The sequence below is a fragment of the Danio rerio genome, chromosome 24 (assembly GCF_052040795.2).
Source record: "Danio rerio strain M-AB ecotype USA chromosome 24, GRCz13ab, whole genome shotgun sequence".
Classification (NCBI taxonomy): domain Eukaryota; kingdom Metazoa; phylum Chordata; class Actinopteri; order Cypriniformes; family Danionidae; genus Danio; species Danio rerio.
Genome location: NC_141044.1, coordinates 16,437,191 through 16,460,000, shown reverse-complemented (window position 1 = coordinate 16,460,000; position 22,810 = coordinate 16,437,191). Strand labels below are relative to the sequence as shown.

General features: G+C 35.0%; 2 protein-coding genes across 8 annotated transcripts in view; one reads left to right on the top strand and one right to left on the bottom strand.

Annotated features, from left to right (window-relative positions):
- The window catches only part of gdap1 (ganglioside induced differentiation associated protein 1), a 23,491-nt gene extending 3,460 nt beyond the window's left edge, over positions 1-20,031 (bottom strand). The window contains exons 1-6 of one of the 5 annotated variants that reach the window (XM_087308673.1): positions 19,887-20,031; positions 6,572-6,764; positions 4,253-4,300; positions 3,980-4,153; positions 3,794-3,888; positions 438-552 (exon numbers count right to left, since the gene is read on the bottom strand). In XM_087308673.1, coding sequence (XP_087164799.1) covers positions 438-552; positions 3,794-3,888; positions 3,980-4,067 — 298 coding nt within the window. In that variant the 5' untranslated portion in view covers positions 4,068-4,153; positions 4,253-4,300; positions 6,572-6,764; positions 19,887-20,031. 5 annotated transcript variants of the gene reach the window in all.
- jph1a (junctophilin 1a) overlaps positions 10,128-22,810 on the top strand; it is an 83,346-nt gene continuing 70,663 nt past the window's right edge. For 2 of the 3 annotated variants that reach the window (XR_015524275.1, XM_087308007.1), the window contains exons 1-2: positions 10,128-10,788; positions 14,904-15,666. Coding sequence is in view for 2 of the 3 variants with exons in the window: in XM_087308007.1 (XP_087164133.1) it covers positions 10,410-10,788; positions 14,904-15,666 (1,142 nt within the window). In the remaining variant the exon portion in view is untranslated. 3 annotated transcript variants of the gene reach the window in all.

The following is a 22,810-nucleotide window of genomic DNA, read 5'->3' as shown; positions in this document are numbered from 1 at the left end:
ATATACACACAATACCTGTTCAATCTATGCTTATTATAGTGTAAGTATTTCACAACCAAAACAGCATTTATTGACTACAAGACTATACAAGAAGGGAAAAAAGTGTAAAATAAAATCTGCCACAGCTTCTTTATGAAACCATTACTCCAATAAGCTATTTCAACTTTAACTATGCCAAAAAACAATTTTTATTATTATTTTTATGCAGTTAATTTCTTCCAGCCCCTATTATAGTAAATAATGCTATAATTTGATGATCAACATTTAATCAGAATAATATTTATTTATGACATTTTATTGGTAATAAAAGCAGTACATTAATTATTTTACCACATTAATCTTAATTAAGTTCACTGACAACCTTTTGAAAAAAAAAATGACAGTGTGTAAAAAGTAACATTGAAATTGAAAATGTATTTAGCAGAAGTTTCTCCCACCTGGTGTCTCCTCACTCCTCCTCTGCAGCTCCGTCTCAACTTGATCCAGAACATTCTCTAGTTCATCCAGGAGCTTCTTTAGGTATTTCATGTTATCATGGTCAAATAATTTACTCTGGAATAATGAAAACAAAATAGTGTTTCATTACAAATCACGTCTGTGCAATATAATTATAAATATTGTAATCTCTGTCAAGTGAAACATAATAAAATCTTACATGTCTTTACACTAACTTATGTGTGAACACTGCCCTTCCAACATTGATGTGCACTGAACTGGACCAAGTATACTACATAGTTGAACTCGGTCCAGTTCTAACTAACTCTGCTGCTAAAATATTAACACAAATAAAAATACAAAAATAAAGACTAATATATTAAAACAACATGGACAAAAAAAATCCTAAAATATTAAAATAAGCAACTATGAAAAAGACGAAATGCTCAAGAATATCACTTATTTCATCATAGTCCAGATGTTGTTCAGTACAATACAAATTTCAGAAATGCCTCTCATTGTGGCAAATCTTTATTTAAGTTTGGACTCCTTTATTCCTTTATACATTTTTAAGCTGATGCAAATACCCTCACATGCATTATATACACCATTTGACAGGTCTGTCACAAAATACATAACATTTACATTAAATAAAAGAAAAACCAAGATTATGTGGGAAAAAAATATAAAACAAATCTTCTAGAACATTTAGTTTAAAATGCCCTTTAAAACTCTATACAGGATACTGTGGGTCATAAGGAAGAATGTGGAGATGAGTAAAGGGTGATGAGTAAAATGTAAATCATTTGGTTACTTTATATCTGTTATCTTGAAAAGTGTATATAATCAATGAAGATTTATAACTTTATAACATAATACATATAGAAAAATAGCTAAAATTGTAAAAGGGCTGGGAAAAAAACAACAAGACTATGCTTTATTCCACACCTTTTCGGACATACTGCAGGTTTTTAACATTTAATAAATATAAAACTGGGAAAAAGTTCACTTAAAGTCCACTTCATCTTTTTAGAGTTTATTTAGTGTGAATGGTGTAGAATAGTGCATAAGTATGCGATTTGGGACCTATTTTCTTTTTTGGTCTGAACCAGGTTTCAGCTCCAAATGTAGACACACCTTTAGTTCACCAAGAGCTACAGAGATTAGGTTGCACCAACAGTGCGTCAGTTAAAACATAGCCTAGTTGTGACTTAAAGGGACACTAAGTTACAACTTACACACTATTAAATATTTTTGTTGCGCCACTGAACTTAGTTTAAACATAAAGCTGTGTATAACAGTAGAAAAGAGATTACAGTGAGATTAGATGACATTGAGGAGCTCGTGATAATAGTGAGGAATGACCTCTATTTACAGCTTTATTTTCCTCCCAAATCATACATTTTTTCAGTTTGTGAAAGAAAATAAATGTTTTGACTTCTTTCAAAGAGTGTTTTGTGTCAATGATCCATAAATTAAAATGAGAATTTCTTCATGACTGAGTTCTTTTCCCTTCTCTTTCTCTTTCATGTGTAGTATAAAAAATCAAGTTTAATGTTTCGATAACTTGTGTACTGATGTGTATTTCATATGAATTCATGGCTCGCGATACAGGTCTCCAAATCAGTTTTTTTACATTCAAATCAGATGAACGGTGTAGGAATTACAACAGTTTGCATATGTGCCTTCCAAGTGTGTGTTATTCCCTCATTATTCCAATTACAATGAGCAGATAAAAGGTCCAGAGTTTATTTCAAGTGTGCTATTTGCATTTCGAACCTGTTACTGTCAACTATCAAGATGAGATCCGAAGAGCTGTTACTATCAGTCATCAAGCCATCATTAGGCTGAAAAAACAAAACAAACCCATCAGAGAGATGGCAAAAACATTAGGCATGGCCAAAACAACTGTTTGGGACATTCTTAAAAAATAAAAAAACACACCAGTGAGCTCAGAAACACCAAAAGACCCGGAAGACAACGGAAAACAACTGTGGTGGACGACCAAAGAATTCTTTCCCTTGTGGAGAAAACACCTTTCACAACAGGTGGCCAGATCAAGAACACTCTCCAGGAGGTAGGTGTATGTGTTAAGGTCAACAATCAACAGATGACTTCACCAGAGTGAACAGGAAGGCCAGATTGGAGTTCTAAAAAAGCTTTAACATGGCTGGAACAACATCCTCTGGACAGATGAGATCAAGATCAACCTGTACCAGATTGATGAGAAGAGAAGAGTATAGAGAAGGAAAGGAACTACTCATGATCCTAAGCAGTGAAACATGGTGTCAATAGTGACATGACGTGAGCAAGTACTGCATTGCTGTCAGTGGAACTGGTTCTCTTGTATTTATTGATGATGTGACTGCTGACAAAAACAGCTGGCTGAATTCTGAAGTGTTTCAGGCACAATTTTCTGCTCATATTTAGTTAAATGCTCCAGAACTCACAGGACGGTGCTTCACAGTGCAGAAGAAGAGTGATCAAAAGCATAATACAAAAGCAGATTAAAGAGTTTTTTAAGGAAAAGAAGTGGAATGTTATGCAATGGCCAAGTCAATCACCTGATCTAAATCTGATTGAGCAAGCTTTTCACTTGCTGAAGACAAAACTAAAAGGAAAATGCCTCAAGAACAAGCAGGAACTGAAGACAGTCGCTGTAGAGGCCTGGCAGAGCACCACCAGGAATAAAGCCCACTGTCTGGTGATGTCTGCGTTCCAGACAACAGGCTGTAATTGACTGCAAAGGATTTGCAACCAAGTATTAAAATGTTAAAGTTTGATTTATGATTATTATTCTGTCCAATTACTTTTGGTCCCTTAACAAGTGGGAGGCACATGTGCAAACTGTTGTAATTCCTACACTGTTCACCTGATTTGGATGTAAATATACTCAAATTAATGCTTACAGTCAGCGGTTAAATCAAATCTTGTTTGTTTATTTTCAAATCCATTGTGTTGGTGTGAAAAAAAATGTTAGAATTGTGTAGAATTGTATTTTAAACCTTAAATAAAAGTTTAAAAGATATTATTTTTTTTATTTCACATATTAAAGTTTTAGTTATGATACTCCTAAAGTAATTCCACAGAAATCAGTTTTTTACCAAAATTCTCTGCAGAAATAGCAAAAAAACGTCCGCAGATTCTCTCTGGCCCTACCTATAACTACGGTCTTCCTTAGGAACATGTGGTGCAACTGAAGTAAGAACAAATTTAGTTACAAAACTAGCTACTAGTTACCAAGCCCCTAGTGTGAACTTCTAGTTTAAGAAAGAACTTACGAACAGCTGGTTCAACGTACATACCCAGATAATCCTATGGAAAACTAAAACAGAGCTCAGCATCAGTGTTTACTTACTTTTAGACGCCTTTGTTTTGCAATATAAGCATCTTTAAGATCAGGATTCTCTACTGCTAGTTTCTTCAGCTCAGATTCAGTGTTTCCAATCTGTGCTGTAAGACAGAAACCACAGTTCATTCACAAAAAAAAACAAAAAACAGATTGCATCTCAGTTGAATCAAACATCCTCTTTCTCCATCTTACTGCGAATGTGTGTAGTGGCATAGGCTGGTATGTGGGAGTCTACGGTGATCTCTGGGTGGAGAATACAGCCGTGGGTGTAGGCATCCATCTGCAGGGAGTCCAGCAGTTCTCTGTAATGCTGTACTCGATGGTAATACGTGCTTCCCTCTTCTGGGATCAGCTTTGGAGTTTGTTCTGATTCAGAGAACAGAATATGCAGGTTATATAAATAAATGACTTCAGAATGTAAACCATGTGAGCTGCTACCCTACAGCACATCTTGTTTGGACTCACCCTCTAATGCCCCTCAAGTTATCCATACTGTACTTTTGAACAGGCATGCTGAATGTAAGGTGGTACATGCAAACGTAAATGCAAGTAAATGAAAACAGAAAAAGAAATGCACTGAACACAACAAAAGAAGCAAACTAGCTATGCACACATTGAAAACCAGCTGCTTAGTCATGTATTAACCAATTAATGCATGAGTTAATAGACTCAATTTATAATTTCTAAGCAAACTGATTCCTGGCCTTTGTTGTAATGCAATATATACAAATCATTGCTATAATGTCAAGGCTAACAATTCTGTCAGGTTCTCAAATTTGATTGGCTGATTGCGTTGCGATTTTCTGCAATAACAACACTTGTACAGCCTCCTCAACCTTGTGTATTTCTCTGCCCACTTAGAGTGACAGCAGATCAACAAACACTACGGTTTGAAAGATTTTGCAGCTGTTAGACAACATAAAGTATTTCTGAGGCTTTTCAGGCAAGAATATAGTTGTTTAGATTGCAACTATGCAGTTTATTTATGAGGATAGTGCCCATTTAAAATCCACAAGATAGTGACAGAGACCACATAATAAGCCCTTAGAGGAGAAAACCCAGTATAATTTCAAACTACAGCTGATCAAATCATTTTAAATCTGGTTCATAAGTGATTTTCTAAGTCGATCTCTCTCTTTTAAATGTTATAGTGCTGTATTTATGTCATAGTAATCTGGTAGTGTATTGAGTGTAAGATAGGACTCACGTCAGGTATTTTGTGTTGGCCACTCTTTGTATAGCCCTTAGTTACTTTTGGTTGGCAATCTGTTTGTTACTAATGAGTCTCCTGTTTTCATTACTGCAGACTTGTTCAGTAAACAGAGAGAAAGAAGAAATGCCTGCGTGTGTTTAGCTCTTTTCTTTATCGCACACACAACAGTAATCTGCAAGTGTTTGCACTGCTTTGACTTTTTCGGGGTTAGATATTGTGATCTCCCCATTGCAACAGAGAAATACTGTCATTCAGCCTTATAATCTTACACTAGAGAATTATTCAAACACTAGCTCTAAAGTGATGTTGGTGAATTAGCAGCAGTTTCTGCTGTTCTGATGTTAGCTGCAGATGTGAATGAATGGCAGATGAAAGTAGTTCCTCATACAAAAGGATTTTTAGACTCACAGTGTTTGATTTTCTTTGATTTTCACTCGCAGCATTGCGATATGGCTGTATATCATCACTGGTTGGGCACTTAGGCACTCGGCCTGTGGCCTCTTGCCAATGCACGCCTCCCACCAGTGCCGGTACACAGCCATATCGCACTGCTATAAGTGTGATATTGTTCATATAACAATCACAGTGTAGTCCCAAAATATTAATTAATTGTCATTTTAAAAATGTATTTTATTGTATTAACATAATTTAGAAAATTTAAAACACATGTATTTATGTACATTATGTAAATACATACATTTTTATTAATTAATATTATTTTATAAATTATTATTCATTTTTAAAGACACTGGCTAATATTAGGCACCAAATATTACTTCATTACTATGAAGTACTTGGCCAGCTGTATCAAATAATAATAATAATAATAATATTAATATTAACAATTGTAATAGGGCAGCACAGTGGCGCAGTGGGTAGCCCAATCGCCTCACAGCAAGAAGGTCGCTGGTTTGAGCCCTGACTGGGTCAGTTGACATTTCTGTGAGGAGTTTGCAAAAGTTGGCAGTTCATTTCGCTGTGGCGACCCCAGATTTATAAAGGGGCTAAGCTGAAAAGAAAATGAATGAATGAATAAAAATAAATAAAATAATAATAATAATAATAGAGCTAAGTATTACTACATACATTCATTTTCTTTTCAGCTTAGTTAATTTATTAATCCGGGGTCGCCACAGCGGAATGAACCATCAACTTATCCAGCACATTTTAAAGCAGCGGATGCCCTTCCAGCCACAACCCATCTCTGGGAAAAGTATTATTACTATTATTATTATTAGTAGTAGTAGTAGTAGTAGTAGTAGTAGTAGTAGTAGTAGTAGTAGTATAACCATTATAATAAAAAATCATAAATAAAACACATCAGTGACATATGTATTTAAAATGGGCAATTTTATAAAATGATGATGATGATGATGATGATGATGATAATTAGAATGTTACATTGCTCAAAACAAACACAAAAAAATTCTTCACCATGGCGGGTGCCATGCATCAAGGGGTAAATGACATATGCTTTATATGTTTTCTTATATTTATTACACTTTACTCTACAATTAATGCATTGAATATTGGTCTCCACACAACATCAACCTTGCATCTCAAATGTTTACCATCACAGAAGTTCTGCTCCAGATAGTCCATGATTTGTGTGGGATCACAGATGACATGATTGTCATGCACCAGCACAGGCACTTCTCCAGTGGGGTTCAGACGCATAAACCAGGGCTCATTGTGCTCACTCAGAGGAAGACTCACATCATAATCCTCACACTGCAGACCTTTCTCAGCTATTGCCAGCCTCACCTGTGACAGAAGCAGTTTAGATGTTTGCTTCTTAGACCAGCAGTTATTTTTCACTTAACTCTATTATCTTGTTAAAGAAAAACAACAGCAGACTCTGCTCCGGCTAGTTAGGCATGGGATGGTTTGACTGATCTTGCAGAAATCATTTCTGATATTTTTTATTATGGTGTAGCCTACAGTATTATCACAATATTGACATAATCTGCAAAAAATAAAAGTTACTTTAACAGGTATAATAGCAAAGAAAAGTACAATTATGTGTATTGATCTATTATATGTAATTGTTCAGAGTAATGATAATAAATATGTAGTTAAAATGTAACAAGTAAAAATTATCATAAATTACACTAGTTAAAACTTTAGTTTACGAGGTGTCCTTGTACAGCAAACACCGTTTAATGCAATAACATTGTGAGAAATTTGTTACAAAAGTAATTGTGTTAATGTCCGTTTTAAATATACATATATTTTATTTATGTATAAATGTTTCTTTTTTCCCCAATTTATGTTTAATGGAAAAAATATTTTTTAATACATTTCTGAACATAATAGTTTTAATAACTCGTTTCTAATAATGGATTTATTTTATCTTTGTCATGGTGACAGTAAATATTATTTTACTAGATATTTTCAAGACACTTCTTTACATATAAGTTAATTAGGTTATCTAGGCAGGTTAAGGTAATTAGGCAAGTTATTGTATAACGATAGTTTGTTCTGTAGATAATCGAGAAAAAGTATAGCTTAAAGGGGCTAATAATGTTGTCCCTAAAACTGAAATAAAACAAATAAGACTTTCTCTAGAAGAAAAAATATTATCAGACTCTGTTCAACATCATTTGTAAAATATTTTTAAAAAGAAGAAAAAAATTTGAAGGGGGCTAATAATTATGACTTCAACTATATATATATATATAGTATATATATATAAATATATATATATAGATTAAACTATGTTTACAAATGGTGCTTTATTGTGAAGGTTAAATATAGAACAAACAGCTTAAAAAATACATTTTCAATCAAATAAAATACTGTACATTTCAATATTTTAAATATGAAAAGCCTATAAAGTCTTCATGCACTTGAACTGTAATGAACACAACTGTAAACACAACTATGAATATTCATAAAGCTAGCTAAAAGTTTAAATAATAGTCTTTACATATTTATTCTTGGTCACCTGATGTGCCCTATATTTGCCCTTATCATTATGCAGGTTCATTACTAAGATACAATTATTGAATGTCATGTCTTCTGACGTCTAATCACAACAGTTATGATTTACATATCAATTACAGCAATTTGACCGCACTTGCATCCTCGCGCAGCATTAACTGTAAGTATGAATTATTAACATCAATCATGTGCACGCACTGTGCAAGCAAAGAGCCATAGATAAATAATCCAAATGATGACAGCCAGGTCAATAAAATATGTTAATATCTCAATCAAAACAACATCCTGTATCCACCCTGATGCTCTTGAGCTGCCCAGAGATGTTGAATTTTATCTTACCTTCTGAGAGCTGAACGATTGAGTCCAGTGATACAATGTTAGTTTGGATGCTTTAGTTTTTGTGCTCTCGACAATCTCACCGCTGTCTTGTGCATCTTTTTTAATAAGGATTTCCTTCTCATCCTGAGATTCTCCTTCTCCGATGTTTTCCACCGCCATCTTATCATGGATTGGCTGTGTCTCAAAACCTTGTTTCTTACTATGGCATGTTTGTGTATATTACGCGTGGGCTGCGTTATTTGCGCATGTTACGCGCGGGCTGCGTTTGAAAATCACAGGCGCGCACCCACGGAATCGACTGCGCATTGATGCATTTGCTACATTGCCTCTATGATGATTACAAATGCTGACTAGATAGGGAGCTCGCTAGATTTTGAGACACGAGCAGTGTTGAACAGCGCAGCTTCCAGCTCTGGTACCCAACTTCTTAAAGGACACGCGTCCACATTAGTTATAAAATTGTTTATACTATGTCTACAAATAAGGATTTATTGCACTAATTCGGCTTATTCCCTGGTTTATCATGGGGTCGCCACAGCGAAATTAACCACCAATTACTCTGGCATATGTTTTACGTAATGGATGCCCTTCCAGCCGCAACCCAGTTTTTCACACCTATTTAGTTCATTCAATTCACTTTATACGTCTTTGGCCTACCAAAGCACAAAGAGGAAACCCACAAGAACATGGCAAATTCCATGCAAATCCCAAGCATTTAATTATCAAATGTTATTGTATGTATAAAGCTGTTCGTTTATTTTATATATAGCCACTGATTTCATTATACGAGGTATTTAAGCGCACTTTTTTTACGAACCAACAGATATCTCCGCAGATTACTTTTCTCGAATTACATCAAGTTGAGACAACAAAACGTAGGCTAATTTATGATGTGAATACTTACAAAAATAAATGTCACACAAAAATAAACATTTCAAATACAATTTCGTAATGTAAAGAGTTTCTGTTAAGTTGCTACTCGTCCATCCGTTATTTCACATAAATATTAAGGTACAGAATACAATATTACGCGACTGTTGAGCGACAGATAATAATATCAATAATAATAATATTAATAATAATAATAATAATAATCACAAGCCAAGGTAGACTACACAAAACAGCTAAACAAATAATAAACATAATAATATCAATATTATTAAAAATAATACTTATAATAATATTAATTATAAAAATTATTATTGTTGTTGTTGTTTTTATTTTATTATTATTAATAATAATAATAATAATAATATCATTATTATTATTATTAATATTCAAACAAATGTGCTTATCCTATGTTGTGGTCTTCAACCCCCCAATGCAAAGAAAAATTCAAAGTTCAAGATATAAGATTGTCAATTAAGCAACACTAACATTATTCATTTTGTGTGTTTTTGCAGTTTATAGTTTTAATTATTTTACATTACGTTTATCCTTCCCCAATGCATGGAGGCCCTCTAGTGGGGCTCGAGCCCCTGGTTGAGAACATCTGCTTTAGGGTCAGTGTATGTATCGTCATTTTGGAAATTACAAAAAAATGTAAAAAAAAAAAAAAAATCGAAAATGCTCAGAAAACAACATGATATGGGCTAATCATCCCTTAATTTTATTGACATGTCGGTTGTGGACATGGCATGTGTGCAATTTGTCATGTTTTAGTTAAATTTTTTATAAAGCATTTATTTGTTATATATTTTCCTCTTGAAATGTATGTTCTTACCGGTTCTAACCTCTGAACCAGTGCCCCAGCTCTCCGTTATCTCGGCGCGGGTGAAGTGGGCGGGGCGGCGGTGATGACGCGCAGGACTGACAGCATCTCTCGCCGCTGTCCCCGGTCTCGGTGTGTCTGCTCTGCGCAGCGCCTGCGAACGGAGGGAGTCAGAGAAACGCAGCGGCGGTTCCGGGCAGCGCGTGCGGCTTCGGCAATGATGCACTAAACCTGCCTCTTCATTCACACTCTCACTGACAAATACTGAAACCACAACCACCACAACATCATCTTCACTGTGATCCATTCTCTCCGGTTTCATCGTCGCGGCTGAACTCGGAAGATTTAATGAAAGAGAAAGACGAGAAGAAGCGCACGGCAACGCTACGACTGTTTTTATTTTCATCCCATTCTGAATGACGGGCGGACGGTTCGACTTCGACGATGGAGGCACTTACTGTGGCGGATGGGAGGACGGGAAAGCCCACGGACACGGCATCTGCACGGGACCCAAGGGTCAGGGCGAGTACTCCGGGTCCTGGTCCCACGGGTTTGAGGTAGTCGGGGTCTACACCTGGCCCAGCGGGAACACGTACCAGGGCTACTGGTCGCAGGGGAAGCGCCACGGGCTGGGTGTTGAGACCAAGGGGAAATGGCTTTATCGCGGGGAGTGGAGTCACGGGTTCAAGGGTCGCTATGGAGTTCGGCAGAGCACCAACACACCTGCTAGATATGATGGGACGTGGAGTAATGGACTGCAGGATGGATATGGAGTCGAAACCTATGGGGATAGTGGTGAGTGCCAGTGGTGTTTACAACTGACAGCTGTGTGCAAATGGAAATAGTAAACAATTAAACAATTTTGGCATCGCTGGTTTTCACATTTGGTACCAGGTACCCTCGCAAGGGAGTGCTTTAGGGGGTCTTTAGGGGGAGAAAAAAAACCATAAAAAGAAATGAACGATAAGAAATAATTTAATTAATTAAAAAATACAAAAATAAATAGAGCAACATTATTATATTATTATTATTATAACATTATTATAGTGCGTTTATTAATAATTCAATATTAAAGACATTACATTTACAGTATGTTTGAAAATCACTATTGCTATATTAAATAGTTATGAAAACCACCTCTGTTTTGGGGGGGTGGGGAGGGGGGGGGGGGTCATACTAGGGTCCAGAGACCATAAGGGGGCCACAAGGGTGGCCTATGAAAATGTTTAGAGGGGGAAAAAAGATAATTAAAAAATAAATAAATAATCGAATAAATCAATTAAATATAAAATAAACAATTTAACATTTTCTTAATATATATATATATAAACATTAAATATATATTAATAGAAATGTATACATTTGTACAAAATATTTAATTGCATTTAAATAAATATATAATTATATTATTACATTATATTCAAATGCATAAATAAACTGATCTGAAACAAATAAATACATTTAATAAAATTATGAAATAAAATAATAAATACAGTACCATGATGAGAAGAAAATGATCCAAATGATCATTTCAGATAAGACAATTCAGTGATCAACTTTAGTTTGCTAAAAGATGTGTTTATAGACATCGTTGAAATGTATTTCATTGATTCATAAAGCAAAACTCATATCTTGAACTACAGTTTGTCATGTGAACAGCCAGTCAGCAACAACACAGATTTAAGCCTCACAATCCTTAAGAACAACATAACACTGTAACAGCTGTTGCTTCATTTCAAATCAGACATGACGAGAGTAATAACTTGTGCTCCAGTGAGTCAGATTAATTCAGTAACCGTTCTGACTGAATCATAATAGTTTTTGATTCACTATATAGCAGCTCAAGGAGTCAGATTCACTATATGTTTGATTTACTGAAAGGAATTGGATTAAATAATGGAACATTTGTGTAGGAACTGGACTACAGAGGAAAATAAATGTTTTTACATGATAGTTTGTACCGAAAAACAAACAACTGTAACGTCTGTCTTTGGTCAACTGTCATGTCAAAGGTCATTGCTATTAGGTGTAAATAAAACTAAGTTTAGTTTTTAAATGAATACCCTGAAGAAGTCCCACTGAACTTCACACAAGACTTTATCCCAAATTGTTTTCTGCAATTGCGTCAAAATATAATACCATTTGGTGCATTTTATTGCATTGTTTGACACCCAACATTTACAGATCATTTTGCAATTTAGTACCATATTAGTTTCAAATGTTCTTGCTGACTTGTGGATCTGTGTCATTCATTTATTTGATTTGATTCATTCAGAGTGACTAATGAACACTGTAAATATAAAATATAAATCATATTTGTCATTCATCACTAATGGCACAAAGAAATTTGAATGATCTAATTTTCATGAGTTTAATATTTTGGATATTAGTTGTTGACAAGTATTCTTAATGTTCTTAACGTGCCTTAAAGCACGCTTATTTATTTATTTATTTATTTATTTATTTATTTATTTATTTATTTATTTATTTATTTGTTTGTTTATTTTCTTTATTATTATTTTGTTGTGTCATACTCTCAGACTCAAGTTCAATTCTCACTGACGTTCTTTTGTTATACATAAAAAGGAGATATTTTGAAGAATGTGGGTAAGCAGAATTGTTTTTCAGAAAATAGGCCATACTTTTACGTTCAACAACAGATATTAATTTATGCAGATTTGGAAATAAAAAATAGGTTCAATTATTGCTGAAAATGCATCTTTTATGCTATTTTTAAGGTTGCTAATTTTCTACCTCCCACAGTGGGTTTCATGCATCCACTTGTTACACATTGCATTATACGATCTGCTTATGTTGCATCAGATTTCTTTTGGCACTCAGAATAGTAACTGTCGAGCTTATGAATGCATTATCTAAAAAGATATTTTTAGATTTATACATTATCGGTAGATAGTTTAACAGTTTGCAGACTTCTTGCAGTGCGGACTTTGATTGTGATGTTTAATTATACTTATTAAAGGGAAGACAAAACGTCAGCAGTGTGAGAGTTTTTCACTGTGGAAAAGGATGATTTCAGAGTTACAACTTGTAAATGATTTTACTTAAAAACAAACATTTTCTTTTGCTTTTTATGTTTTTAAAGTTACAAAAATCAACAGTATTTGTTTTTTGCCTTTTGATTTATAATACAGCGCAAAAAAAGTTCATATAAAGATTTTTTTTTTTCATGTATTCAATTCATGTTTATTTCCATGGCACTTTTACAATGTAGATTGTGTCAAAGCAGCTTAACATAGAAGTTCCAGTAAACTGAAACTATTAGTCCAGTTTTAAGAGTTGAAGTTCAGTTTATTTCAGTTCAGTGTGGTTTAAATTTCACTGCTGAAAGTCCAAAACACCGTAGAGCAAATCCATCAATGCACAGCTCAAATGCACTGCAAGTTAAGAAAACACACCCATATTGAAAAACATCATCAATTTGACAACACATGTGCATGCTATTTTTTTAAAGTATGCAAATAGAGAAACATACTGCAAATAGCACAGACCGTAATAGAAAACCACTAGCTTTCCTTTTTAGAGTCAAAGGTGTTGTTGGAGAGCTATCCGTTTAACATGCAGCCAGTTTGAGCTCTCTTGAAAACTGTAGTTATTGGCTTCCAAATATAAGGAGTCTTATTGGTTATTAGTTTTGGCTGATATTTCCTTATCGATGCATCCCTACTTTTTAAATTCACAAACAACAGACAAACATTCTGTCAGGATTTTCCCACTTAAGTCTTGTTAATTCTTGTTTTGGTGGAAGAGTCCAGACACTAGTCCTGTCTTGTCTAATATGTTGAGCTCGGCTCGAGTATTCTCAGGTCAAGCACTGATTTTCTTTGATTGTATTTGTCTTTGTATGAATGCCGTCTCGGCCGCACTCAGGCCGTGTGCACTCTTGCTTGATGTGCGGGGTCCAGGCGTGCTCAGGATGCACGTTCTCATCCTGGTGTTTGTGTTTGTTCTGTCGGCAGCTTGCTGTTTTATTCTCAGCGTCTCAGTCTAGTTGGTTTCGGTTTCAGTTGTCGCTGGGATGGAACAAGCATGTTGCATGTGTGAGTGCACAACACAACTAAACATAACACCAACACAAACAGAAGGCAAGGCACAAGCCACAAATGAAAACACTTATCATGTGCTTGTGTCTTGCCTTTTGTCTGTGTTGGTGTTGTGTTTGGCACGTAGTTCATGTTTACATGTGCCGCATGCTTTAGTGTTGTGTTTCATGTGAACACGCGGTTAATGAGTTCTTTCGTTCTCTGCGTGTTCTAGTCCTGTTTTACATGAGCACATGGATTGTGTTGTTTTTTTGTACCAAGGGCGTAGCGGACACTTTAAAAGTGTGTGTGTGTTGGGGGGCAGCTGTATTAGATCAAAACATTTACATTTATATAATTATTAATCACCTGTTTCTAAATGGACTGTCTCTAAAAGTGAGGGAGACGTATCCCCCCTGGCCCCCCGGTTGCTACGCCCTTGTTTTGTACCATGTGCTCTCCCGTGTATTGTCTTGTCCGACCCACCTTGTTATCCTATTATTTATCATTGTGTTCACCTGCTCTCTTGTCAGTTTATTGGTTTGCTTTCCCTATTTATTCTCCCAGTATGCTCTTTTCTGTGCTGTACTGTTGTCGTTGTTCCTGCGTCGTTGATTCTGTGTCTGCCAAGCCAAGCCGAGTCAAGTCAGTTTTGTTATGTTGCTCGATTTTTTTTCCCACAGGGTTGTTTCAGTTGTTTTTGTTGCTTTTACGCCTCATCCTTCCCAACCTCAAACCCTGAAACAGTCACGCTTAAGCTGAACAAACAAACTTCAAGAAAGAAAATATTGACACAAATCCACATCCTTAAGAGAATAAAACTGTTTCTTCTTGCTCTGTTCATTTACTTGTTTGTTTCTGTGTCATCAGGCACTTATCAAGGCCAGTGGATGGGGGGCATGAGGCATGGCTATGGCGTCCGTCAGAGCGTGCCTTATGGAATGGCCACCATCATCCGTTCTCCGCTCCGCACCTCCCTGGCCTCTCTAAGAAGTGTGCAAAGCAACGGCGCCGTTCTCCAGGACACAGTACCAGACACTCCAGTTGGAAGCCGTGGTGGTTTCGTGCTGAATTTTCACAGCGACACCGAAGTCGTCACCGGTAAGAAGAAGGGCCTGTTCCGTCGCGGGTCCCTCTTCGGGAGCCTCCGCCAGCTGCGTAAATCTGACTCCAAAACGTCCATCTCTAGCAAGCGAAGCTCAGCACGTAGCGATGCCACCATGAGCCGCATCAGCTCCAGCGACGCCAACTCCACCATCAGCTATGGAGAAGGAGAGGTGCCTGATGATTACACGCCAATGGAGGACCACGTGGATGCCACCACCACTGAGTCCTACATGGGCGAATGGAAGAACGATAAGCGCAATGGGTTTGGGGTCAGTGAGAGATCCAACGGGCTGAAGTATGAAGGGGAATGGATGAACAACAAGAGGCATGGATACGGGTGCACCATATTCCCTGATGGAACCAAAGAGGAGGGGAAGTATAAAAATAACGTGTTGGTGCGCGGGATAAGGAAGCAGCTCATTCCTCTTAAAAACCATAAAACGAAGGAAAAAGTGGACCGGGCTGTGGAGGGGGCTCGAAGGTCGGCAGCTATCGCCAGGACGAAAGTGGAAATAGCAGTTTCAAGGTAGGACCACTTCTTGCGCTGGCAGCGCGTATTCTGTCATCACCTACACATCCTGACATTTCAAACACATATGAGTTTCTTTCTTCAGGAGAACGATTAGGTTAAATGGTGATAAATGTGCAGTGTTCACAGATCATGGGATAACTAAACAATTTTAATGAGTTCAATTTCAAATAATTTCACCAACCTATCAGCAAAACACTTTTAAAGGGCACCTATTTTACCCCCTTTTCAAGATTTAGGATAAGTCTTTTGTGTCTGTAAAGTTTCAGCTCAAAAAAACTTATCAGATTATTTGTTATAGTTTTCTGTATATTGGAAATTTAAGCTGTTAGGACATTGTAGCTGTTTTTGTTGCCTGTGCCTTTAATGCAAATGAGCTGGTTCTCACCGCCCACTGTTCCCAAGTGCATGTCAGAGAGATTGCTCGCTATTGCTCTGATGCCTTTAGCCTTCACAAAGATAAATAGCACCGTGACAGACACGATCGAAGCAGATCTCCATTACTAAAGAAATTTAACAATGTTTTTTGTGATATTAATGGGTGAGTTAATTCAAGCCTTTCTGCAACGATGAGTCACACACAATGTCATTAAAAATCTTTTATAATTATACTGACATTATGCGGCTGTGGTGATGAACTACAGCTATTTTATTGTCATTATTACAAAAATGCACTATTTTAAAAACATTTTAATCCTGTAAAATTCATTCTTAAGGTGCAGATGACCACAGAGAGCTGAGATCTTTTAATCCCAGTTGCTTTGTGCACGTCCTGTGTTGTTTATATATATATACAGTATATAGGATTTTTTCCAGCTGTGGTGGCAGACCTTCTACACAAATTTACTAACTATCTTTGGCATTATTTCAATGTCAAATGGAGAAATGTTGTGAGCACAGTATTACAAGTCGAGATCGCATTTATGCAATACGAGCATGCAAATCTTTTTTGCTTGCGCGCCGATTTCCTCTGCTCGTGCACAAAACCTCTTGCACACTCCCTCAAATATACGCTGCTCAAGTGCAGATCATACTTGTCCGCTCTCAAATAAACAATGAAATGAAGTGCAATTTAGAGCATTTATGTTGTATGTCTTCAACATTTTCTAGATTTGCTAAGAATATTTATGAATGTCTCCAATAGACCTACAGAGCGGCATTGATGTGTCCTGAAGTAAAGTGAAACAGCTAGAAACTCCAGCAAGATAAAGTCATTGTATGCAGAGCCATAGACCTTTATCTATAAAGTATAATTATGGAAACTGTGTTCATCATAAATGAAAGCCATGTCGTGTTTGCTGGCCTCACGTATCACAAACCTGTCAGTCAGTCAGTCAGCACATAACCTCAAAGGGTCAAACAACAACAATGACTGAATGTTTTGAATGAGAAGCTGAAATGTTGCCATGGTGGGATGCATTTTGATGTGGCGCCCCGCCATGGAAGAATAAATGTAGTGGAAACCATATATATACACACACCTATATATATATATACACACATATATATATATACATGTTACTATGGAGACATATTAATCTGCGGCTGTCAGTCAATTCTGCAGGCGGGAAAACCGCACTCCTATGTCAAATTGCGGTGGGTCTTAAAATGGAAGAGATTTGAATCTTAGTTTTAATGTTAGAAAAATTTTTAAAAGAGACTTATTGTGTTTCTATCACTCCAGTATGACTGTGGATACACTATACACACTATACACACTATAAATACACACAGATCTGTCCAAACAGCTTACAAAAGTTGATTTTCATTATAGGTGCCCTTTAATCATTAAAAATATTATATAATTTGTCATTTATTTTATTGGTCTTTTATGTTATTATATATTGCAATTAGTACAATTCAGAATAGTTCTTTTTTTAACAAAAACATACATAACTCATACAGGTTTTATCATGTATATACTGTAAGTCACTGTTGAAATTTGGTTGAATATTTTAATTTAATTTGATTTAATTGAATTGAATTACGTTGGAAGCTACCTAATTTTTCTTTATAAATGAGCTGAAACAGTGGAATAACACTCTTGAAATAAATAGAAATTAACCCTAAATTCAAATATTAAGCTAAATTGAACATACAAAAGTCATTAAAATGATTTCAATGACAAAGTACGTTTAAAATAAAATCTTTATTCAAAATAGGAACACATATCATAGTCTATAAATAATAACACTGCTTCATAGCCTTCTTAGTTGCACTTTTACATATTTATATACAATATGAATATTTTAGGTCAAACTTATAGCTGTAATAAATTGCATGAGTCAATTAAACTACTTCAAGGGTCATTTTTGCCATTTCAAAGCACAAGAGCACAGATTCCCATTTTTTTCTATATGTTCATATCATTACTTTCGCTTTCCGCAAAGGAAAGTGAAAGGTATTTGGAATGGTATGAGGATTTTAAAAAAGAAATGACTGCCACAACTGAGTCATCAAGATATAGTGATGTATCATATGCAGTCACGACAGGTCGACTGTGATCAAGCGTACTGGACACATCAAGGCTTCTGTAGGATTCTCAAGATTGTTAGTACGTGTACTGTTAAGCTGTGATGTCTGCATGGTTCAGACGAATGGCGTATGGTGCAAATGTTTAGATGTCATTCATTAACCATATGTCGTAGACCTATTTTTAGACGTTGCTTCACACACCAGCCTTGTTCACCAATGCTTAGGTATTTTTATAAGATATTTTATCTTTTGTTCAAGAGCATATTTAGGGGCACACTAAAATTATAAAAATTTATGTAAATAACCCGTTTCGCAGTTTACATGTAAACCAAAAACCATCAATGCAAGAAAAGACTATTTAAAAGTTTATTAGTAAATTAGTTTATTTACAAGTAGTGATGTAAAAACATAATAAATAATTCATCCAAGTCCAAGTATTCACTGTAAAGAAAAGGATGGTAACACTTTCTATAAAGCTCAATCTTATATTGAATTATGCCGCTGTTTATGATTATTTATAATCATTCCATAAATGTATTTATAAAAAACAAGCAATATACTGCATTGTATAATAACATTTATAGCTAATTGATAATATTCATCACATTACTATTATTAATATTTCTTAAAGCAGTCAATGATGCATTTATAGCTGAATTCTGGCCCACATTAACTAATTAAAATACCTAATGCTCTTACCAACAATATAAAAGCATTCATTTGACAGAACACAATCTGATTATTTACTAAAAAGTCTGTAATCATAGCGTAACAACATTTTGCAGACATTGCAGGCTGCATCTTTATAAATATAATCATGAGTGACTAATTCATACTTATAAATTAGTGTGTAATGTGTTATGAACATGTATATTGGAAAATGAAATGCATCACTAATACTATTATAAGTGTAGCTATACCTGTCATTATAATACAGTGTTTGCCTTGTCTTTATAGGTGCATTTATAGAATTATAATAAATAATTATAAACAGAGGTATAATTTAATATAAGAATGAGCTTCATAGAAAGTGTTTCCATCAATTTTTGAGTTTGAATATTGAGATGGCTTTGTAAAGTGTTACGTTTACACATCACTACATGGAAATAAATCATTACAAGCATGAGCTTCATAGAAAGTGTTATTAAAATGATATTATTACTTTTTGATTTTGAATCATGTTTCTGGTCCAACTATCTAAAAATACTTAAATAAACAATCATTTTCAATTAAGAAGCATTTTCTGGACAAGTAATAAATCGTCTTGTTTTCAGGAAAAAAGTCAAAATAAAGTCAGTTTCTTCTTAAAACAAGCAACATTATCTTCCAGTAGAGGTTAAATGAAATAATCTAAAGAAAAATTTATACAACGTTACACAATTCTTTGCTTGTCTAGAAATTACTTCTTGATTTAATGTATATATATATATATATATATATATATATATATATATATATATATATATATATATATATTTAAAAAATATTTAAAAAGCATTTTTGCAGTATTTTTTTGCTATATCAGTTTAATTGTTCAATAAATTAGTCAAAATCAAAAAGATTATGCTAGATGTCATCCTCTTAAAAGCCTCTAAAGCACCTCTAAGTATCCGAGATTGTGGTATGTTTCTTTCTACCTTACTGTAACTACTTTTCTGTCTGAATGTGCTTACATCTATGGACATGTTCCTGTCACATTTCATAAATGTGCACTTCAGTATAATAATCTGAATCTTGCTTACCCCACTGACAGATTCTGTTTCTTGTTTTAAGGAAAAATGTTTTTACAAATGACTTGTTTTTCTGAAACAAGCAACAGGTCAATGTTTACATGCTGAATCGGCATAAAAGGCAACATCTAGCTGTGTTTTTATCAGTTTTATCAGTTTTATGGTTAAGCCATTTATGACCTTAGTTACTCACCATAGTAAATGTGTAAACATTTTTATAAAACAATGTTGAATTTGCAGTGAAGACTGTGTGTCAATGTTTTTACATGGACAGCAATATTCTGATATCAACACAATTGAAAAATTATTCTGATAGAGTACACAGAAGTCAACATTTGAAGTGGATCTTAAACTTTTATCAAAGTTGACCCAAAACTATTAAACAACACTTTTGAAAAAAAAGAAAAAGTTTTTGATCCACTTCAGATGTATACTGTATATCATTTTTTTTATGATCTCAAACGAGTAGTTCATCAAAACAAAATTCTGAAGATGTGTTCCGAAGATCATCTTCATTTGTCTTCTAAAGATGAATGAAGGGGTCAGGAGATTGGAACTACATATAAGTGAGCAATCAATAACAGGATTATTACTTTTTGGCTGAACTAAGTCATAAATACCGCTAAAGTCATACTTGAAGTAAACATTGCATTACGGAAATATAAATTTAATCACACTATTTCCGTTATGTAGGATTTTCCACAGTGTTTTGTAACCTATGAGACATCAAAGAAAAGAGACTTATGGCTTTGAGCAAGAATTCTGTAATCTCAGTCATCTGTTTGCACGTACAGCATAAAACATAATTAACTACACTTGAAGCATTTGTCAAATTTTAAGATTAAACACCCATAACTGTAGATTGAACGAAACCACGACAAAGATGAACATCGAGTGGCATCACGTGGGGGGTGGGACATAATGATGAGTGGCATTAATCTATCTATGTATTGTAACATATAAAATGGGAACATAAGATAAACATTGTAAAATCAACTCTCGTAAACACCATAACAGTGTCTTATTGAGAATAGGTTAAATAATTTGATTAATGATATCACAAAGAAATGTAAACATTCCCATAGTTAGTTTAAAGAGCCCCTTTTGTGGGTTTTTAAAAAAATACATTCTATGTAGTGTGTAACACAGCTCTAAGTGAATGAAAACATCCAGCCGATGTTCAAGTCTGAAAGTGCACCTTGTTAAAAAAAATGTGGATTTTTTTTTAATAAAAGGTTCAACTCAGAGTCATTTAAATGATTCAACATTTGTCCAAATCTTTTGCCTGTTTGTATTAATGTCAACACGAAACAATATCAAATATGAAGTGGCTAGGGAGGCTCATTTTAGTTTTTGCCAACAGACAACCGCCGCTTGTTCATCGAATATTAACCGTTAACTGGTCAGATTAATATTGAAATATGTTGGTTTGTGTAAACTCGTCTGTGTCAAACTATGTTGAGAAATATCCTTCTTTCATTTTGCTTCCGTGGGCACGTGTGGTTGCATGTTTTACTGTCATGCGAGTTAACAAATATGGGATGCAGTTGCATCTTTAGGGGCCGCTCACAGCGAACACGCATTTCTGTTCCAAAAATGCAAGGCACACCTCACCGTTTTTTGTATCGACAAGAAAAAAAGTGCTCCTTTTTTGTCAACGACTGAATCAGTTGACTCAGTTGATATATATATATATATATATATATATATATATATATATATATATATATATATATATATATATATATATATATATATATATATAAAATTATATTTTTTAATCGTTTAACTGATACCATTAACCGAACAAACGCACCATTTCGGTTAATGGTTAATCGGTTATTTTGAGCATCCCTAGAAGTGGCGGATCCGGTGAAACGTGAATGCGCCTTACCCTTTAGACACTAGCAGAGTGCGGGTGTGTGTGGGACTAATCATGACTGAAGATGAGTGAACATTGATGAGTGAATGTTCTGCTGATTAATGCAATAATCTACCTTGCAACAGTGCATTCGTTGGCCATTTCTTAAAGAAAGGATCAGAAAATGATAATTGATGTATGGGACTTTGAGCTTGAAAGAAACTTCACAGTACACAGTTCATGGACCAGTGTGAGGAAAATGGTTGCCTCCTTGTTTTCTGTAACTTGCAAAATATGTATTTAATTGTGTTTTGTTTAATTGTGTTTTGTCCATGAGGCTTGTTTTGTATCTGGTTAATTCCTTATATTCAAATATTGCATATAAAGCCATGTTGAAAATGTCACGCCATTGCTATGACCACCGTCAGCTGTTCCTACACGACTGTCAAGTTTCAAAATAATTTAGCTTTTGCCACTGTATAGATTATTCTTAACCATGACACACATTAAGTATTGGAGCAATATGCTGGTGTTTAACTGCATTCGTGTTCCACAGAAGAAAGAAACTCATAAAACCTCATGAGTGAGAATAAATGATGAGGACATTTTAATTTTGGGGTGAACTTTCACTTTAAAAACGTGTATGTAAACGCTCTCAATAATGTCCTCAAATGGTTAGGTATGTTTTGAGTCTTGAAAGGTTGCACAAGTGGTGTCTATTATTTGTCCATAGCTCAGATTCATGACCCAATGAATGCTCCGTGTGCATTTCGTGTGCACTATTATGTCTGTTCTCTTGCCAAGAGCCATACTAGACAGACATTTTAATGGACGTGTTGTGTAAACCGCTTATTCAAGGCACACAAATTCATAACATCCTAAACCGGTCTTTGGGAACTCACATGCTCCTGCTTCATCTATTGACCATTCAAAGAGATGCTTTGTCAGATGTCTTCTTTAGCCTTCATTAGAGAAAACTGCTGTATAATAAGGTATGTATGAATGTATACACGCATAGTGTAATGTAAACAGTGGATTAGAGAGGTTGCTTGCAGCCGTGGGCCATTAGTGAGTC